The following is a 20,045-nucleotide window of genomic DNA, read 5'->3' as shown; positions in this document are numbered from 1 at the left end:
TCTTTATGTGTTGTCTGTGTTTATGTGTACTGTCTTTTTAACATTAAACAGTATTCTATAAATGACTGTACTAGCACTGCAAATTGTGTTTTACAGCATATATTTATGTTCTGTGTTAATCTGTTGTTTTTTAATTGCAACAAACATCACAAAACATTAAATACTTTTTTGATGGTTGTTTTAGGCCCCATTTAGGCATGCTTGCTGCGAGGTGAAAGTACTGTGTTGTTTGACCCATGTACCACGCCAACCAGCCTCCCTACATGGAATTTCGGCCTTTCATACTACTCGCTACTGCTACTCTTAATACTATGTCATCTTAAAGCGATGCGGAGCTGCTGCCCTGCCCGGTGCGTTCCATACACATGCTGAAGGGTGCTTTTTGTGTTGCTGAGAGACACTGCCCAAGCGTCCGTATTTTACGAGTTGGGAGTGAGAACGGGTTGGAACACACAGTACTATTATCTGCTGTAAGCATGCATTCTCAAACAAGCTTAAAATACTTAAACTTGATTGAACTGTTCATTCCCTACAACTACTCATCTTGCCCAGCACTAGTGCACAAACCTGCAGTCCCTTTGATAACGATACATAACCACAAACAAAACAACATACTGGTTAGTTTCAGGATTTTTGTCCTTAACGGACAGCATGTTGATGTAATGAGGGGATTAGCAGAAGAGGTTATGACTCAGTTCTCAAAGGGGATCGGTTGCACTGGAGGAAGCGCAGTGGAAGCTCAAGCAGAAGGAGCATTAACAGCATCCTGCCGCATGGCCTGGTCAAGCTGGGCTGTGCTGTGTCAGTGTTAGCAAAAATAAATAAAAAAACAACAAAGAAACAACACAGTGGCATTGGCAACTTTAACTGGCTGAAAGTAGACAACCTCTCAGAGAAGACAAAAGGTGGAAACATTTCTGGAGGATCCCTTGGCTATCTGTCTTAAGTTGAATAGGAGTGTTAAAATAAAGGTGAATTTTTCAGCAGTACATTTAGACTCACGTCTTACCTGAAAATCTAACAGATCTGACCCTAAAAATAGTCCTCCCAGTTAAATATTGATGTGGACCACTATATGGAAAAGCAGATTATCATGTCTTGACTTGTGTGTTAGTTTAAATTTAGACCTTTGCTAGCTCCCACCCACTCTGGATGCTTTTTGGGTGTTTAAAGATTAACATGTGTTAATCTTCTGATTGGACCTCCAACTCTAATTATACTCATCACAGTGCAGGGGTTGTCTGTTTCAGTCTGTTAAGGCTCTGCTGACTCTGTAGGAAGCGTCAGGTTGAGAAGCCCAGCAAACACGCAGGTATAGATTTACTGGCAGGAGAAGGGAAAGAACAGGAAGCTGTTGCAGCGGCTGCTAATTCACTGTGGTTACAACAACAACAAAGAGTGAAACAGGACAGAGGGAGCCAGAATGAGTCCACGCTGGGCCTGGACTATTACATTCCTCTGGACACGGGATGTGTGGGATGCTTATTTTAATTTTAGAAAACTGCATAAATACGTCTGGCTGGCTGCCTTCGCACTGTGCACTGCAGAGCGCCCCTTTTAATATTATCTCTGATACCTATTTAGTAACTGATGGGGAGTACAGTAAGAATGCAGGTAGATAAAGAGGGGATAGAGAGAAGCGTATCTGCTTGAGAACAGACAGAAAAGCAGTGAGGTGCTGAGGGCTCAAAGAGCCAAAATGCAGCAGACACATGCAGTCAGACACAGGCAATATACCTTTGAGGAAAAGAGCCGGAGGAGCTTTTGTCCAGACAGGAAACAAAGAATATGTGGAATTGAAAGAGAGTAACAAAAAAAAAACATAGAACACATGTAAACAGAGAACAAAAAACATCAATAGAAAAAATAAATAAACACAAGATAATTTGTGAAATTTACAATTACTCTATTTTGTAACTCAAAATGGAAAGAGAATAAATATACTGTAGAGAGACATACATGTTACAAACAGACACAGGGAAGATGCATGTTGGGATATATGTATCTCACATGATTCTTACACCAGCATCACCTTAGAAAATATTACAAATGCAAAACTGGAGAGATTAAGTAAACACTATCCATAATGCAGAGTTCAAATACTCCCTGTGAGTGTGACATCATTACATTTTCACATTAAGATGGAAGCATTTGTCTTACACAGCACTTCATTAAGCATTGTTATCAGTTCCAGTATGTGGCAATCAACAAACGTTGTAATGTATGTCGTTAAACTTAAAAGAAACAAAATCAACTGATAGGACATCTGATAATCATAAATCCCTCTGCATTTTAAGAAGATCACGTGTACCCAATAATCTTACAGATAGTAAGAGAAACTTTCGAAGTTCTTGATTTATATTTCCTCGATTTCCAATTTTTTTCATCCTTTTAACAATTCAGGAACATCAAAAGAACTTCATCAAATATCTCCTTTTCTTGCCCACTTTCTCCTTCCCACATCTCGGGAATTCATGCAGAGAACCTAGAAAAGCCCCTCTGAGATGGCAAACTGGCATTACACCTTCCACTTCATCAGTCATTTATTCGTCCACGAGACAGCTAGACCATGTGCAAAACCTTAGTTACAGAGGCTGAAACTAGAGCGCCCCACGTTCCAGTTCAATACTCCTGTTCACCCAAGCACAGTATAGTTAAAGGTTTAAGATTTAATATCCTTCAAGTCCAATTCCCTAAAAAATGCCATGACTTCAAAGATGGATTTCAGTTACCTACAACCCTTTCAAAAGTATTGCAACTTTGTCCAGTTATAAAAAAGCAAAAAAACTAACTTTTTTTTTTACCAAGCAGACTTCAAGTAGTAGATTTGAACAAATTGCCATGCAAAATCTTCATTTCTAGAACCATAAGCCAAATTTAGCTGATTATGGAGATGTGCTTGTCTTGCTGTCAAGGGTAAACGTTCTCAGCTCTTTAAGTGCTCATATATATATGGTGAGAGTAGCCCTTTAACCGAGCTGCCATGATCTCTTGAGGGATTTAAGGCCCACATGACTCCAACTTTCCTGTTATGTGACAATTACAACTGTAACAGATATGTGACGGATTATGAAAACGTTTGAGCTGCATGCCTCGCTCATTGAGTAATTTGTGTGGTGGCCCCTGGGAAGATGCTCCCTTAGGAAGCAGTGTATAGCTTTTTTCTAAGACTTAATCCCTGTACCGTAATACAGTGGGGGAGGGACAGAGAGCTTGACATTTCACCTAAATAAAGGATACTGTAAACACTGTAAATATATTACATCAAGATATTACACAAAGATATAGTACATCAATTAAAATAATGTTTGTAGCTACTAGGTACAATTGGGCAACCTTTCTTGGTCAGACTCTGAAACCCCAAGAAAACGTAATCTAAACACAAACATCACTTCAGTTAGAGAGATGCTCACCGGGTTTTTCTTCTTCTTGTCCTTTTTGGCGCTAGGCTTCCTGTTGCTGACAAAGTAGTGCAGCGTGCCATACTCTATGAGTGCGGCGAAGACGAAGATAAAGCAGACAGACACAAACAGGTCCATGGCGGTCACATAGGAAACTTTTGGAAGGGATTTTCTAGCAATAGTACTCAGCGTGGTCATGGTCAGCACAGTGGTGATGCCTGGTGCGAGATGGGAAAGAAAAGAGAAAATTAGATCGGCTCGAAATCAAGACAACTGCCACACTGCCAGACTCACTTCCGCATAGAGCTCAATTGTAGGTGCCATTTTCACATTCTGCATTACTATGTCAGCTAAACAAAATGCTCTGAAATATTTTTTTTTTTTATATTGTAGTAGTAATCTCCAACATCAAAATGTTGCGTTGCCTTTCTTACATCTGTTGTTAACAGTAACTTGCCATATTGTACATAATGTTAAAAAAGGCAACACAATGTTAGGTATAACAATAATACGAGCATCTGTCTGTACTTAATGTGTTCCTAAATCTGTCATGAAGTGGAATGTGATGTGCATGATTCTCACGGCTTATAGGTGCTTAAAGAAGAATGAATACAAAATTATTGCATTTGTAACTAATATGATAATTTTCCCCAAAATAGTTTCACAGTTGGAGGAACGCTGAAACAAGCTGACGTCCTAATGGAGATTTAAACTTGGAGTGGATGTTTTAGTAATTTTTTACAGATTGTTCACCAGTTTTTCAGTGTGTTAAATAGATATATTTTTTTAAATTCATATGTGCTCATACATTTTTCAACTAAGGAACACGTGCTCCAAAATGTGTCAGTGTAGGATGTCAATTTTTTATTTAACAATATACAGTATGCCAGTATTACCTAGAAGAAGAAAAAAAATCAGTGGAGTATTAGTGTAATTATTATTCATATCTGAAGCTCCATATGATGGAAGGTGTGACAGATGTTTTTTATGTTTTTATATTTTTAATCGTTTTATTTTATAAATGTCCCAGTTAATTTAGTTCAACAATAACTTACAAAACTGTGACAACAGAAATTTAGGTTTTAACAACAAAACAGAAATTATGAATTTTATATATATATATATATATATATAGAGAGAGAGAGAGAGAGAGAGAGAGAGAGAGAGAGAGAGAGAGAGAGAGAGAGAGAGAGGGGATTAAGAGGATTAATGTTGGCTGTTTAATTGCATGCTCTTGCAGTTAGATGCTCATGAGGATGGAGTGAGCAGCTGCTTTACTGTCCCTTTAAACCACATACTTTACTGGTTCACAAGTTTAGCTGCCATTGACCACCACACTGACATTAAACATGTCTTTATCCACCATCTGGTAACCTTCTCCCCTGTTACTTGCTCTGTCTGTCTCCAATGATAATGTAGATTGAGGCGGGGTGATGCCACATGATGAAGAAATGTGTTTATAAGTACACTACATATTAAGTACACTGCTACAACAGATTACCAACAGCATCATGACAACCACTTAACACCAACAAACAAGCAAGTACCAAGACCGCCTCCTTCCTTTAAATAGACCATACTTAAGAGGACTTGTCTATATTGTGCATGGAAGATGATTTATGTCTAAATTTAAAATGAACTGAAAGGCATCAGTCTGCGTCAAGATTAACATTGCAGTATAGCGAGTGAATTGATATATTTCTGGATGGCATTGAAGGATTAAGAATGATGTCATCTACATTAATCCGCATCCTAACCACCTGGCTTCCTGTACCTCCCGCATCATCTTTCAAAGGAAATTAAGATGTTTGACTCTTAGTACAATTTTAGCAGGGAATTTATAGTGTTATTATTTCGACTGAAATTCATGTCTGGAGCTGCATAAGCAGGAGAAAAACAAAACTACCTGTTTTTAGAGAGATTAATGATGGACACATTAACGATGATAGTGAGGTAGAATGAGGGTTTCTGCCTGCAGGGATTGTTTTACATTCATTTATGCTCGTTAATGATCACATCACATTGACTTGAGGTCAGGATTTAGAGCCTTAAGGGGCCAAAAGTAAAGCTGACTAAGCAATGTGTACAAAACTGCAACTTCTGAGGATGTCCACTGGACGCCAAGGGCAGGTTCAAAAGCTGACAAATTCCCTTGAAATCTTTACTCTTGCCCTCTTTTCCTTCTGTGTCCACTCATTGCATTCAGTGAAGAGGCCACCTGCATTATTATCGTGCTGAGGCTGCATCTCTGCATCTTCCCTGCTGTATTGCATAATTAATGCCTCATTAAGGCATGCATGAAAACATATGTGCCAGCATAGGCTCTTCTAATCAAGATGGACTAGATTCCTAAGCAGCTGCCCTGTATAAGAGGGGAAAAGAGGAGGAAGAATGGTGAAGGAGAAGACAAAAGGAAAGGAGAGAACGGCAGGAAAGAGGAAGCTTAAGCCGACTGCTTTTCAGTTTGCGGTGGTGTGTCACCACCACAGGGTTCTTGATGTGTTTCACAGCAGAGAGTAATTAAGGCCAGGATGGCTAATGAACCTCACTGGTGTAATGGTATGTAATATGTGTGTTTGGACTAGGTCGACTGATTATAAAATGAACTAGAGAAAAGGCTCTGTCAAGGCTTTAAGAGCAGTCACAGAGATGGAGAAGGGGTCTAAAAGAAATTAAATGTAAAATATATGTTTTAATTTTTCTTATTATTTGTGCAAACTGACCTTACTTTTTTAAACTGATTTCAGCATATACATCATATGGTCAAAATCTAGCGGCAGAAATAACTTTAACTTTTCTTTTTTCCTTCTTACCTAATGATGTCCTGGCAGGTACTGCATCCTTGTTGATCCAGAATGAGACCCAGGAGAGGACAACAATAAGGGTGCATGGGATGTAGGTCTGAATGGTGAAGTAGCCCATTCTCCTGCTCAGGTCAAAAAAGACGGTCAGCACCACATAGTCTCCTGGAGAGAGAAAAATAACACGAGAAAAGAAAGAGAGTGAGGGCATTGTAGAATGTATGACAAAACATACGGGATGTAAAGTTCATATGCAGGATATAATTTTCTTTATTACATAAGTGTAACAAATACTAAGTGATTCATCTTGAGTATTACTGTTCACAGTCCATACAATGCAAGGACAAGCTAATCTAACAAGTAGTGCACTGAGAAAGTTCAAAAGAATGACAGCACATTATCATACTGTGATCAAAGAAGGCTGTCAACACAGAAACCCCAATTGTGGATAAAAAAAACCTGTTAAGTCATGGGCTGATCAATACATAATGTTGTGGAACCAAAATCTTCACAGCATGTCTGCCCAAGGCAACTCGAGATCTTAAAGGAAATGGAGTGTTTCAGAGAGCTAGCGCTGGACTTGCTTGGATACACACACAAACCCTTGTCTCCTGCCAGTAGTTAGCTAGACCATGAACACTAGCATTCAGGCTGGCAGTCTGACCCAAGCAGATGTTGGGTGTTAAGAGGTTGAGGTTAGCCAAGTCCAGATAGCCCTGACCCTGACAATATGGATCATCCGGCCTGCTTGTTTAAAATGCATGCTTAGCACGAATGCACGTTCACCCTCTTGCACCACACGCACATGCAAGGAGGGTGAATTCAAACAGGACCAAACAGAAAGACAGGCATGTACAAGAACAAACTCAATACACACACAATCCAATAGTATTCCTGCCACCTTGACAATGCAGCAATGCTTGCCAATAGTTACTGCCCTCTTTAGCGGTCTACCAATGTACCTGTCTGTCTGTTTCCCTGGGTTTAATGGCAGTTCACTCCTGGCCTCCAGCTCAGTCAGTTGTCTGCTAATTGATTAACTTTAGACTGTTAACGGTGTCAGAAACCTCCCCTGGCCTCTCGCTGTGGCTTGTAATCTGCAGGGCACAAACCTACAATTCTCAGCTATGTATCTACTCTTAGTGTGTGTGTGTGTGTGTGTGTGTGTGTGTGTTTAAGCATCCACAGCACATGGAGTAGTCTCTGCAGCTGGGAATTGAACAGCTGGCTAATAAATTGCACACAACACATATGCAGTTTATTGAAAAACAGCCAACAGCTGTGTATTTGTGTGTTAATGAGAGACAGAGAGGAAAAGAGATGAGACTGTCAGTGTTTATTATGTCTGCGAACATGTGCACTCGGTGTGTGAGTGAGTCTTCGTAGTGTCTGGACAGGGACCAAGTCTTTGTGATCCATCCCACTATGCACCTCTGTTCACCCATCCATTGATAGCATCATTAAATAAACCAAGTGCAATAACCCCAGCAGCACAACCATAACTGTTCATTTTACCATGTGCTTTCTGCTGATGCAGGCAGGTGCACCATATATTACAGTGTGCCACCTTGGTTTGTAGGAGTACGGGAGACACATGAAGGCTGCTCTCAGGGGTCCCACAGCCCACTATTTTGTTTTTATTAACATTACATTAACAGGGGCCCAAAACCGAGACCCCTGACAGCTGAGAAACTGCCGGTTAATACACTTATTCCAGCTTGGTCAGCAGCACAAAGCCTCCTTCACATTTCCTCGGACTCTTAATGATAATGGGATTTCCACCACAGGGGTGAGGTCGGCTGGTGTTACACCCTCCTGCTGTATGCCTCTCTCCGTCTGTTCGCAAGTTTCATTATAGGCCACAGCACTTTCCAGGAAGACACTTTGAGGAGGTGTTATCGACCAATGGCCTCCATTCTGGCAGGCTGATGTATCTGTATCAGCATGCCTGCCATTATGACTTTATAGTAATACATATATTTGTTAATGACTTCCTGATTCCACTCAAAACAAAATAGCTTCCAGTTCCCGGGATTTCACAACATTACCGTACACGGAGCAAATAGTTTAGTGCTCCAGATAAACAGTCCCAACACAATCAATGGACTGTGTGAACATGTGACATTTTTCACAAGTTGTTTATTTGTACTTGATTGCCTGAGTGGATTTTAAAGTGTCAAATTCTTATCTGATTCTCCCATCTTTCAAATTATTATGATGGCACATGTTTATGTTTGTAAAAAAAAGTATACAATCCTGGTGATAACTGTGTGGGTGTAGCGCTAGTGGTGCATTGTCACCACTAGGAGTCGCCAATGTTATAGATATTTTGGAATCCTAAACACAGGTGTTTAAATATTAATATTACCCCAATGAAAGCAGTTTATGGAGCCGTCCCTATGTCTCCACTCTTGATCACATCAGCTGGTCGGCTTGTCAAGCGGAAGAAAACACGTGTTGAAGTGCTGCGAGTCAGTCAACCTTCTGATGCTGGAGACCCATCGACAGAACTTGAGCCCCCTCCTCTTTCACTGAAGTGAGTTATGTTGACGTTCTCGTTGTCGACAAAAAAGCCAGAGTTTGCAAGCTCTGCTATGTGCGTGTACTATATTCTGTGTGTTTACCATTGCACATTAGCCTAGCAGCTAGCGGATATTCCTTCTGCTTATAGCTTTATCCCAACAAAACCGCACGGTTGAATTTCAGCCTGCATGCACGTTTTGTAGCCTAAACACAGCAGGTTATATTGGTTATATTAGAGAGAGCAACAAGTTAGCGGACTGCCGAGTCGCCCTCTTTGCTATTGGTCTGCTCAGCTGCTGTGCTGGCTCAATGGTGTTTTAAGCCCCCAACTAAGCCTTCAACCATAACCATTGCCTAATCCTAGTGCCTTCCAGGCAGCGCTGCCTGGAAGACAACGTTGGGGTCTTCAAACACCAAACTCCGTGTGGTGCAAAGCGTCTGCCCTCAGGATTGTCGGTAAACTTTTTTTTCTTTTTACTTTATTGACAAATTGTCAAGTTTCCAATTGACTGAAGATATGTTATTGTTACATTATGTTGTTAATAAATGTTTTAAATTTGACAATGTAATGTGGTACATTGCAAAGAAAGGTCAGATATTATATTACGTACAAGTCTAATCTAAAAATGGCATAGCAACCTGTGCTTTTAAAAAAAAAGTAAAAATTGAGAATCGAATCGAACCGTGACCTTAGAATCGAAATTGTAATTGAATCGAGGATTTGGAGAATCGTGACACCCCTATTGGTTATATAGTGTTTCCTCCGCCCCACATAATGCATTGTTGTCGCATCAGCTTAAAACTCCCGAACATACAAGCAAACTGATTTTGTTTTGTTTGTTTAATTTAAACATTGTACATTTTATTCAAGTTGGAAGAATTCCGTTGGGTTTTTCAGTGCATTATTGTACACTTCAATGTGCGGTATAGGCAAGGAAGATGGTGTTTCACACATGTACGAATGCATGCCTGTGTGTGGGATCAAAAGGTCCCTGTTTATTACTCATAAAACTGCAGCTGGGATATGAAAGCATTCAAGCCTTTGTGACTGCGTTCCTCCTAATGGGAGCCCTCAAATTAACCTGAGCTAGAACTCCCTATCTGTCAACTTCAGCAGATGAAGGCGTGTTCATACTCTATCTTCACAGGGTCTCTAGAAAGCTCTTTTCTTCAAGGCTATTACCACTAAGGTCAAATTTTCCTTCTGTGAATCACCAATGAATATAAAGAAGCTGCCATACATGGGATGATATGATCTCACAGCCTTTCGCATGTATCCAACAACACCCACATCTCCTGTGATCCTACAGGCAAATTTAGTCCTAAGTCTTTCATAATCATCAACTAAACTTCATGTACTTATTTCTCCAGTAGCAACAACACACTAAGAGTTCAGATCTCTGTAAAGGCCTTCCGTTGGGCCTTTTTTCTTTGTTACTTCGTTATCAAAATTCCTAAAAATTTAAATTTCTCAAATCCTATCATATTATCACTTTCATTACATTGCTCTCACCTCAATCCTGTCCTTTCGGTTTATACTTTATGAATAAAAAATGCTGACGACAGCTGTGTGAAAAATCAACTATGCACACAACAGCAAACATAACTATTGTTTGCATTAAGATATGGTTTGAAGCATTTCTATTAGGATCACACATTTCCTTGGCAAAAGCGATTTACTACAATCTGATGTAATCTACAAAAAAGCAATAAAAACTTGGCGGGGATGATCATTCATCAGAAAACCGTGTATCTTTGGTGTTAAAAGCCGTAGAGACAACACACTAACTAACTAACTGAATTTAGACACACACAGCAGAGCGGGAAAAAAAACAAAAACATAATTCGTCCAGTATAAGCCTTCTACTGTGGTGGAAATACACAAACACATGGATGTTTTATTATTATTAGAATTCAGAAATTGCAACAATATTCTATATTTGAAGGGAGAGAATGGAACCTGTGAGAAGGAATGTTACTCCCAATGTGGCTGTACATTATTGCAAAATAGCCAAAGGGGATTTTATGGGAATGAAACATGGTAATTCAGGATTGCTGACCAGAAAGAAAAAAAAAACTGTCACATGTGAATATCATTCTGCAGGCAGCCATGCTGTAAATTGGTGTGGATATGAATGGGCAGGAGAGACCCGAGGCACATGCTGGCCATCCAATGAAGGGAGACGAGCCAGACACATTGCAGAGCCGCTGACAGGCTGTCTTACTGAGGTCCTCTCCTGTCAAAGATCATCTATATCAGAGGTGACAGCAGATGCAATTGTGCATGTGTGTGTTGGTGAGAAACAGGAGCTTTGCTAATGACCAGGGTTATGCCATGGCTGCTTGCCAGAGTCAACAATACTTACAAAGAATGTTAACTCACCACTTTCTTTGACTATGACAAGGGGCTATATGCCAGTGATTAACTAGTAACTATGGCTTTGCATTTTGCCTCCACAGACTACTGCAGCTATTCCTGCCTGACAGCGAGTGGCAAGATGGTGTCACGGCAAAAAAGGCACAGCAGCATTGTCATGGTGAGTAACTGCGGGAACACAGAAGCATGATTAAACACTAGACAGGAGTCTGCAGAGTTTGATTGCTTTGTTGTTAACTTTGTGTTGAATGTGACAGGGACAGATGATAGCTCTCAAATTACTGAGAGCAAGGATGTTTACAGGATTTTTTTTTTTAGAAGACAATGTCACATGCTATCATGTGGGGGCCCCGACACACACACACACACACACACACACACACACACACACACACACACACACACACACACACACACACACACACACACACGCACACATTTTGTCACACAGAAACCAACAAGTATTTCTATGCTGGAGTAATACCCGCCCAAGTTAGCTGTATGGATCTCTCTATAATACAGGGTCCCAAGTTTGGTAAACATTGTAACAGTTGCCAACGTATGCCCCAGTTCTAACTGGGATTTAGTGGTGCATATTACCAAACAAATTTGGAATCAATCTAATCACCACAAAGCACCACACAGACCATGGGACAGTTCCATTACAGTTTTCCTCAGCTACCATCCTAAAAAACAACACACTTTCTGGTGTTACATCTTATTTCAGGCCACACACATCATTTATTTCTTGTCCTCACCTAAACTGTTGTACTTCTCTAGCGAAAATATAAGACAACTCCATTAGTGAGTTTACTTTCATAACACCATATAATTAAAAACAAGCCAACACATTCACAAGTCACTTCTCTCGCAGTCTGTTATCCGTGTTCCAGCTTACCTCATCTAAAAATGGCTTCATTATTTCTTATTTACAAACTGAGGAGAGATGCTATTCACACTCATTACATAAGTTCCAAGTTCTAAAATTCAACTCTCACTTTCCTTTCTCGCCATTTTTAATACATCAACTATTTTTATTTTTTGGTCTTTTTTCTGTTCTAACTATTTTGGCCAGGTGACAGGACTTATCCTCACTCAACAGTCACGACACTAATGGCTAGACTTATTTGTCTCTCTTGTGCTTCTATTAAAAGGACAGATTAAAATGCTAATTCAATTAAACGGCTAATTTCTGGAAAAGGAAATGCAAGGAGAGGAGAAGAGAGAATGCGACGCTGTGTGATGCCGTGACAAAAGAAAAAAACTACAGATAAGCACATAAGACAAAAAGCTTTCCAGAGGTCTCTGGGTATGGGATCTATTCAGCTTGGATTTGTGTTTATATGCTTGAAAAGGAAAATATAATGAACAACTGAAAAAATACAGATGGGTGGAGAGATGACTTGATATGTTAAGATAAGCAGTCAGAAGGAGATGTGGACAATATTTGCAATTTTTCAGTAATATTTTGCAACGTATGATTTTTTTCCCCTCAGTGATATAACACAAGACTACACCCAATTTACATTTTAGCTTTGATTATTCTGCTCAACAACAGCTGGTGCAAGATACTGGCCAGAAAAAAAGCCCTCAGCAAAAAGGGAGTGTTACAGCCAAAACAGTAATTTGTTTGCAATAAATAGAAGAAGCACTGAGTAGTTAGCTTTAGTTGTAATAACCACTGTGGCTGAAATAGAAAAAGAGGCAATCATGTCCCAGCGCTGGCCAAAGCTATTTTTTAATTTATTTTTTTAACAACTGAGTAACAATCTTTTGCAAAAACAACACTCCCCTCCCCAGTACTTCCCACATGCCACTTTTAAGAGTTACAACAGAATATAAACTTTGTAATTTTATGATGTCATGTTCTAGAATACTTGAATTGTTAATGACATGGTCACTTACCAAGTCATTGAGCTGTGCAGATTAAAGCCACATCAACTTATTGCAATGTAATGTAATGTTCATAAATACTGTTGCATAACAAAAAAGAAAAACTCACTATTACAACATATCTTTATGTTTTTTTCATTTCGAATGGCACAATGTACTGGTCTTTACAAAAGCAACAATGTTATTTAAATCTAAATTCGATGGATGAGCTCAGACAAACACTTTATAAGCTAAGACAATCAGTCCCCAATTCTTTGCCAATGGCTTAGTGCTATTACAGATTAGAGATTTGGATCCCTGGTTTAATGCTTTGAAATCTAATTAATCATATTCAACACACTGAATGAATTGCCCAAAACTACAGCACTGATATATGCCTGTGCATACTCAGACTAAGTAGCATTTTCTTTTAAGTAGCTCAATAATCACAAAGCTTTGCCAAAACTGCACTCCCAGAAAGTCACACGTACACTTAAAGAAATTGATATTTTCAGTGCAGTAAGCCTTATAAGCAAATGTGCTCCTTGTGCTTAACTTCACGTATGATCCAGCATTAATATGAACCATGCATCCCCTAATACAGATTCATGGACAGTTTCCTTTCATCATTTCAATTTCACTATAGCCTTTGCCAGACTTACAGGTATCTCTGACATCTATTAGCATAATGCACAGATTCACTACGCTCTTTCCAAGCTTAGCAAGGTAATATCAAATGCCACATATGACATATAAATAATGATTCTGCATAGTTACCACAATAACAGAAAAAGCACTTATGTGCTTGAAGTGCTTCCCTAGAATTCAGGTGATGTGCTGAACAGTGTCATTTCGATTAATGGGAAACTGCTCGTTCTGTTTTTATTACGATTCTGAGATTTATCCTCTTGATGCCATGTATTAACCTACCAGACACACAATGTTCCACATCTACTCTCTCCTTATTTCTTATGGATAATTACTTTGAAACCTTGGGTTGCAGAATATTAAACAAGGCCAATATGCTGAGTGAGAATATTATCTAGGACCAAACTTTATAACAGTTTATTGAGCAATTTAGGACTTGGCCCAGGAACAATAACTCCACAGAGTGGCATCAACTTTGAATGTTTTTAGCCTCTAAACCAGCTCTGTCTCAACAAAAAGACTGTTCATTTTGTGTGTGCATGCAGATGTGAGCATGTACAGTACACATACAAACTCTATTTAGGCTGCAGAAATATCTGTAAAATAAGGAGCCATCTTGTTCCACTTTACAAGAAACAGTAATACTGTGTACTTTAAGGGCTACACACTAGCTACTTGCTATTCATGTACTTGTGTATTGCAGCGATCTTACGGTATGGGAAGTGCTTCTATGCTTTTACTTTGTTTGTTTCAGTATTGGAATGTAACTGAGTACATTAAATACTGTACTTAAGTAAAATTTTGAGGCACCTGTACTTTATTTGAATCTTTATTTTTATGCTACTTTATACACCACTAACTTTTACAAAAAGATATTGTAATTTTTACTTAACTACATTTATTTGACAGCTAGTATATGAAGTAGTTAAATCAGCTCCAGCTCCACCTGCCACAACATGAAAATATTGTTTAAACATTATGCCACCAGTAACAATAAAGCAATGATATACCATACATGATAATATAATCATAGGAAAGGAGTAATTTTGCATAATGAATATTTTTATTTATTTAGGTACACTTATCTGATAATACTTCCATATTTTTACTTAGAGTACTTAAATAAAAATGTTTAATGCAGGACTTTTCAAAGAATATATTTTACATTGTGGCATTTCAACTTCTTCCACAACTGATCTGTTTTTAGTACACAGTACGGGCAAATAGTATTCAAGTGATGCTCTTAATGTTGTTTAAAAATGAGTCCATCTTAAATCAGACATATGCAAATTATACACAATAGGTGCACAATAGGTTACCCATGACTTTATGCTGTATATGAAAACTCAGTTAGTTATTTATAATAATTTTTTGTCTTTATTAAGTTATTTAATCACAATAAGAATACGTTGCAGTTTTTTTTATCAGATGATGATCACGCGATCTTTGCTGAAGTAAAAAAGGTGAAGAAGCGCTGAAACAATCCATTAGCCGCGGTGCGACTGTGTATCTATAATAGCTCCTCTCTCTAATCTCTCCATCCCTTCATCCCCCTCTCTCTGTGCATTCTCCCTCTTGCTTCTGGGTGATAGTTGTGATGGGCAGGAGTGGGAGGAAAAATGCTCTGACTCAGCCAGAATCCTCCTTTTGTGAAGTTAAATACCAATTTACACTCCTCCATCCCCTCTCCCATCCTCCACACACACATCCTAACCCGCCCAATACACTGACAGCATTCACATTTACAAGTGTCTGCTCTATACAACCCCCAACCCCCCACCCCGTCTTCCCTGTTCACTCTTGCAAAAGAGATGATTTTTTTTTATTTTGTGCCCTGTGTATTCCTGTGTCCTACATTTTACAACCCCCCCAACCCTTCCCCATTGCTTTCTCTGTTTCTCTCTCTCTCTCTCTCTCTCTCTCGCTCTCTCTCTCTCTCTCTCTCTCTCTCTGTCATTCACATCTGACACTCTAATAAGCTAGTAATTAAAACCTGCAACAGATAATGTTGATAGGCCATACAAGAAGCTTTGGGAAAATAACGCTCTTGTTTTCCTCCCTATCGACCACCACCTGCATATAAAAGAGTGCCTGTGGTGCACAGCAGAGGAGAGCAGATTTAGAGAACTAGATTTTACTTGATTGCATGTTAGATTGTCAGTGCTCTTTGTTCTGTATAGATGCTTGTTCTGTTTTGGAGGCCATACTATGAAGCACACAGGAATATGGATTGAAGACAGTGAGTGAAGGTCGAGAAATAGAATAATATTCAGCCCACTGATCCTCTCCTGTAACCTCTTCCACCTTAATATGTGAATAAAAATGTCCTCATGATGTATATTTTTTTCATCCACTTCAATGACATCAAACCTTTCCACAGCACAAATGTAGTTGCAATATGAGCTTCTGCAAAACTAGGACACTGGAATACATTGACTACACAATTAAAGTCATGTAATTTGCAAAAGAGAGAAAGAAGGCATAGCAAGTGGACGTAAATAAGGGAGGTTGTTGTTGGTTCCTGTTTTTCAGTTGAGATGACGGTAGGCAAAGATGGAGGTCATAAGGCGGAGAAATGCAAGGATAAAAAAAAAAGGGAAGTGAGAAAAAAAGAAGAAGAGGATGTTCAGCCAATACCAAACCATGTCAAAGCTGTTTAAGATGCTGTTTCTGGAGGTTTGCGTCATTCTTGACTTCTTGGTGCAGCTGTCATTCTGAAACATCATTCTCACCATCAAGGGCTTTTCACATGGGGAGCTACAATTCGCCTGCATAGTCGCATGGATCCGCGGGGTCTACTACACTCCTCATGTGAAGGACAATGCTCCGCGATTCTGGGCACTACTATATCCCTGCCGTACAACTAAATGACATTAGCTGACTGTGGTATCATATATCTCTAATCACAGGTCGATTTATCACAAATGGTGGTAATCCTAGTCTTTCCTAACCATGGTTTTTGTTGATAGCTAAAGTTAGCTAAATAAACCAGATAAATCCAGTCTTATGCCGATGCTCTGACAAGCAAAAGCCCCGCTGTCTATGTTATAACTATTTAGAAAACATTTTTATATTTTAAGGAACTCACAAACAAGCAAGAATCCATCTCTCGCTCATTGATTTGCACTGCGTTTCGCACGCGTAGGGAAAAGTTCAACACAATTCAACTCTTGCATCGGGCGGGCGTGTGACGAGCACGAACGCGACCGTTTCGCAGGATTGCGCCCGCTTGTTGGGTTGCCTGTCAAACTGCCCGCACCCCCCTACCTGCCTGCTCACCTCTCATTGAAAATGAATTAAGAGGTGCGACAATCGCTCCCCGTGTGAAAAGCCCTTTACAGTGTGAAGCACTGGAAGGTGTTGATGGGGTTGGTCTTTGACAAATGAGAAACTTTGTATGCCTGAGGGTGCAGAAAGGAAGATAGTCACACATATACTGTAATTTATGATGAAATGTTCTATTGAATGCTTGGACCAATATTACTTCTCCCGCTGGTACTACAAATAACTTGACTGCAACGGTTATTGCTCTTACTACTGCTTTTACTACTTCTACTTCTGTTAATAATGTTTACACTACTACTTCCAGTATTACTACATCTGTGGTGAAGTACCTGTATGTGAATTCAACAGCATTGTTTCTCTTTATGTACCTATTTTTATTAGGATATGTAACTTTACACCAGTATAATAAATAGTGAAATTTTATAATACATCTATGAGTAGCTTAGTTCATTTTTGGTCAAATATTTAAAACTTTTTTAGGTCAGACAAGACGAGCAATGCACATTTGTGACATTGGGCTCTGGGAAATTGGGAAAATAGTTTTCACTAGTTTCTTAAATTATACAAACAAAACAATTCATTGAGAAAATGAATGTGGTATGGTTAACGTTAGACTTCCTCTGTGGCAGGCATGCACCAAAGGGTTCACTATGCCCTATTGACAACCATAAAGTAATATTTGACTATTTTTTTGCTCTGTATGCATCGGCATATTCTTCAATCTCATATTGATTGAATCTCCTTTTTACATTTATTGTGAATTATTCTGAGAAAGAAGTGTTACTCATCAAGACAATGTATAAATTGGAAACTGGAATAATGTTGCACAATATGCTTGAGCTTCCACAGGTGTTTTATTTGATCAGGGATGCAATGTCTCAGTAACAATAAAAAAAAGATTGGCATTTTGGCTTTATTGCTTTTTGTCTCCCTCGATCTTTCTTGATTAAACCAGGCATCTGTCTTGGTGGCATAATTTTGTTTCGAGGAATTTGATAACATATTCCCTTTAATTTGCTTTGGATTTCTGCTATTGAACTCGTATGTGGTGTGCCTGTTAACACACCACCACCGGGTGATTTCACAAACCTCCTGATGCCAAGACAATATTGTCACATGTCTGTCCCACCTCTTTTTTTAAGTGGATTTCCTTAAAGGAACAGCTTTTTTGTTTAGCAGTGCAATGATAATGCGGCACAACCTCAATGAAACCCAACTAATCATTAAATAGTCCTGACACAAAACTAACATGTTATCCAGGGACCCAATGACAATGACTTTTGTTCTACAAAGACCCCTTTATAAGATATATGGACCCAAATGTGATATCAGAAAGAAGGATGGAGAAAATGTTGTTGCAGCTGAATGGTATCTATTCTAGTTGTGTGTGAAGTGTGTTTGAGGATTAAATTATGGTCTAGCTCCCCATTTGCAGCACAGAGGGCCTAAAGATAGAGCAACGTTGCACTCTGCCATAATATAAGGGGAATCCTTTGGAATGTCAGAGAGTGTGCTTACATGAGTGTGTTTATATATACCGTGTGCATGGGCGTTGTTTGGCTGTCTGTTTTCCTCTCGCCGGGCCACTTCCTTTCAACCACAATGCCTCCAGATTCACCCCATCAAAGAATCATCTGCAAACTGTGGAGCTTTGTAATCGGGAGAGGGCCACTGATGTGTCCCTGGGCTTTCTCCACTCTAACTGAATCACACAGGCCGGCACACACAGAGAACAGCGCTGCACGGCATGGCTTTTGGAAGGTCACTCTAAGAATAGCTTTCAATATGTAAAAAAAGACCTGTATCCAATGGAGAGCACACACTTAAATGTGCATGCAGGCAAATGGACACATAGGAACATGCATCAATTCATGGACACAGGCACAGACCAAAGCACTCTGAATACTGTCAAACACACAGATATGCACCACTGGCTGATGCACATAGCATACAGTTATGCTCAGATGAAGCACCTCATGTCCTGCTAAAACAATCCCATGATTCACTGCTGAAAAACGAGAGGCTAGTAGCAAAACAGGAAAGAAAGACAGCAAATGGCATTGATTCCCTTTATGCTCGAATGAAACAGCTTCTTGGCAATCTAAGCAATGCTGTTCTAAGCTCATTTGTTCCACTAATGTGCTGGGAAGATGGTTAACGGCCTCACAGAGATCCCTGTGATAGTACACAGTACACTGGCTACATTAATCAGTGGCTTTAGACAAAATGACTAATCACCCATTTCTTGATAACACTAATCACTCATTCATCTTGGTTCTCCCCTCACAATATATCTTCTTTTACCTCTTCATCAATCACACACTTTCACCCATAATGTAATAATGCAACCATACAACTGTTTTTGGATGCAAATTAGTGGCCAGTGATGTTTTGTCAGGCTCTGAGATTGTGTTAGTAAATTTCCATTTCAGGTCACTCCATTTAACACAGTGCATATATTTCTTTCCAAGTCAAACTACATTTCAGATACTGCAGAGTCGAAGCTCGAAAAGCAAACCTGTTTCTAATGATCATTTGCTTGTAAAAAAAAAAAAACTACCAATAATCCAATGGGAGTACAAGTTTATAATGTTGCTTATACTGAGACATAAGTAACCAAAATATAGCCCCCAAAATATAGCCTCAGATGCAGCAAATCCACACATTTTGCTCAAAGCCTCACATCCTGACACACTTGACCTCTGTAAACTGCAAAATGGATTCTGTTGTTTCATTTTCCGTTGTAACACCAATAAAATGCCACAACTACCATTCCTTTCCATTTCATTGCTGTCACCCCTCCATGATTTGTCCGCTTCTCCTCTCCTTTTTTTTTCTTTCTTCTCTGTCCTTGTCTGCACTATGATGTTCATCCCTGAACTCCAGCCTGGCAGATGGGTGAGAAAACAGTTCCCAGCATCAAGCCTAACCCAGTCACTGAAGGGTTAACTTTGAGGCTAATTTAACAGCTACGTTAGCTGTGGACCTAGTGTCTTGGCTGTCCTACCTTCAAAATCGTCCTCTTTTAGTTTCTCTCTATTCTGTCCACTGGAGTCATTTTAAGGGTCCTTGCTTGTCATAAGCAGCAGTGAATGTTTTTTTCTTTCTCTTCATTGGGCTGAGATTGTGTGCATGCAT

The 20,045-nt window shown here is 39.4% G+C and overlaps 1 protein-coding gene and 1 long non-coding RNA gene across 5 annotated transcripts in view; one reads left to right on the top strand and one right to left on the bottom strand.

Annotated features, from left to right (window-relative positions):
• The window catches only part of LOC118496596, a 62,599-nt gene extending 50,812 nt beyond the window's left edge, over positions 1–11,787 (top strand). The window contains exons 2-4 of the long non-coding RNA XR_004899190.1: positions 10,830–10,987; positions 11,186–11,262; positions 11,421–11,787. This is a non-coding gene — a long non-coding RNA (uncharacterized LOC118496596). The remainder of the gene's footprint in view (positions 1–10,829; positions 10,988–11,185; positions 11,263–11,420) is intronic.
• gabrg2 (gamma-aminobutyric acid type A receptor subunit gamma2) overlaps positions 1–20,045 on the bottom strand; it is a 60,758-nt gene that overhangs the window by 6,106 nt on the left and 34,607 nt on the right. For 2 of the 4 annotated variants that reach the window (XM_031303568.2, XM_031303569.2), the window contains exons 7-9: positions 6,215–6,367; positions 3,414–3,619; positions 1,738–1,761 (exon numbers count right to left, since the gene is read on the bottom strand). In XM_031303568.2, the coding sequence (XP_031159428.1) occupies positions 1,738–1,761; positions 3,414–3,619; positions 6,215–6,367 (383 nt within the window). The remainder of the gene's footprint in view (positions 1–1,737; positions 1,762–3,413; positions 3,620–6,214; positions 6,368–20,045) is intronic. The other 2 variants (XM_031303570.2, XM_031303571.2) reach the window with 1 other exon arrangement.

Source organism: Sander lucioperca, chromosome 13 (genome assembly GCF_008315115.2).
Source record: "Sander lucioperca isolate FBNREF2018 chromosome 13, SLUC_FBN_1.2, whole genome shotgun sequence".
Classification (NCBI taxonomy): domain Eukaryota; kingdom Metazoa; phylum Chordata; class Actinopteri; order Perciformes; family Percidae; genus Sander; species Sander lucioperca.
This window is presented reverse-complemented; position numbering and strand designations above follow the sequence as displayed.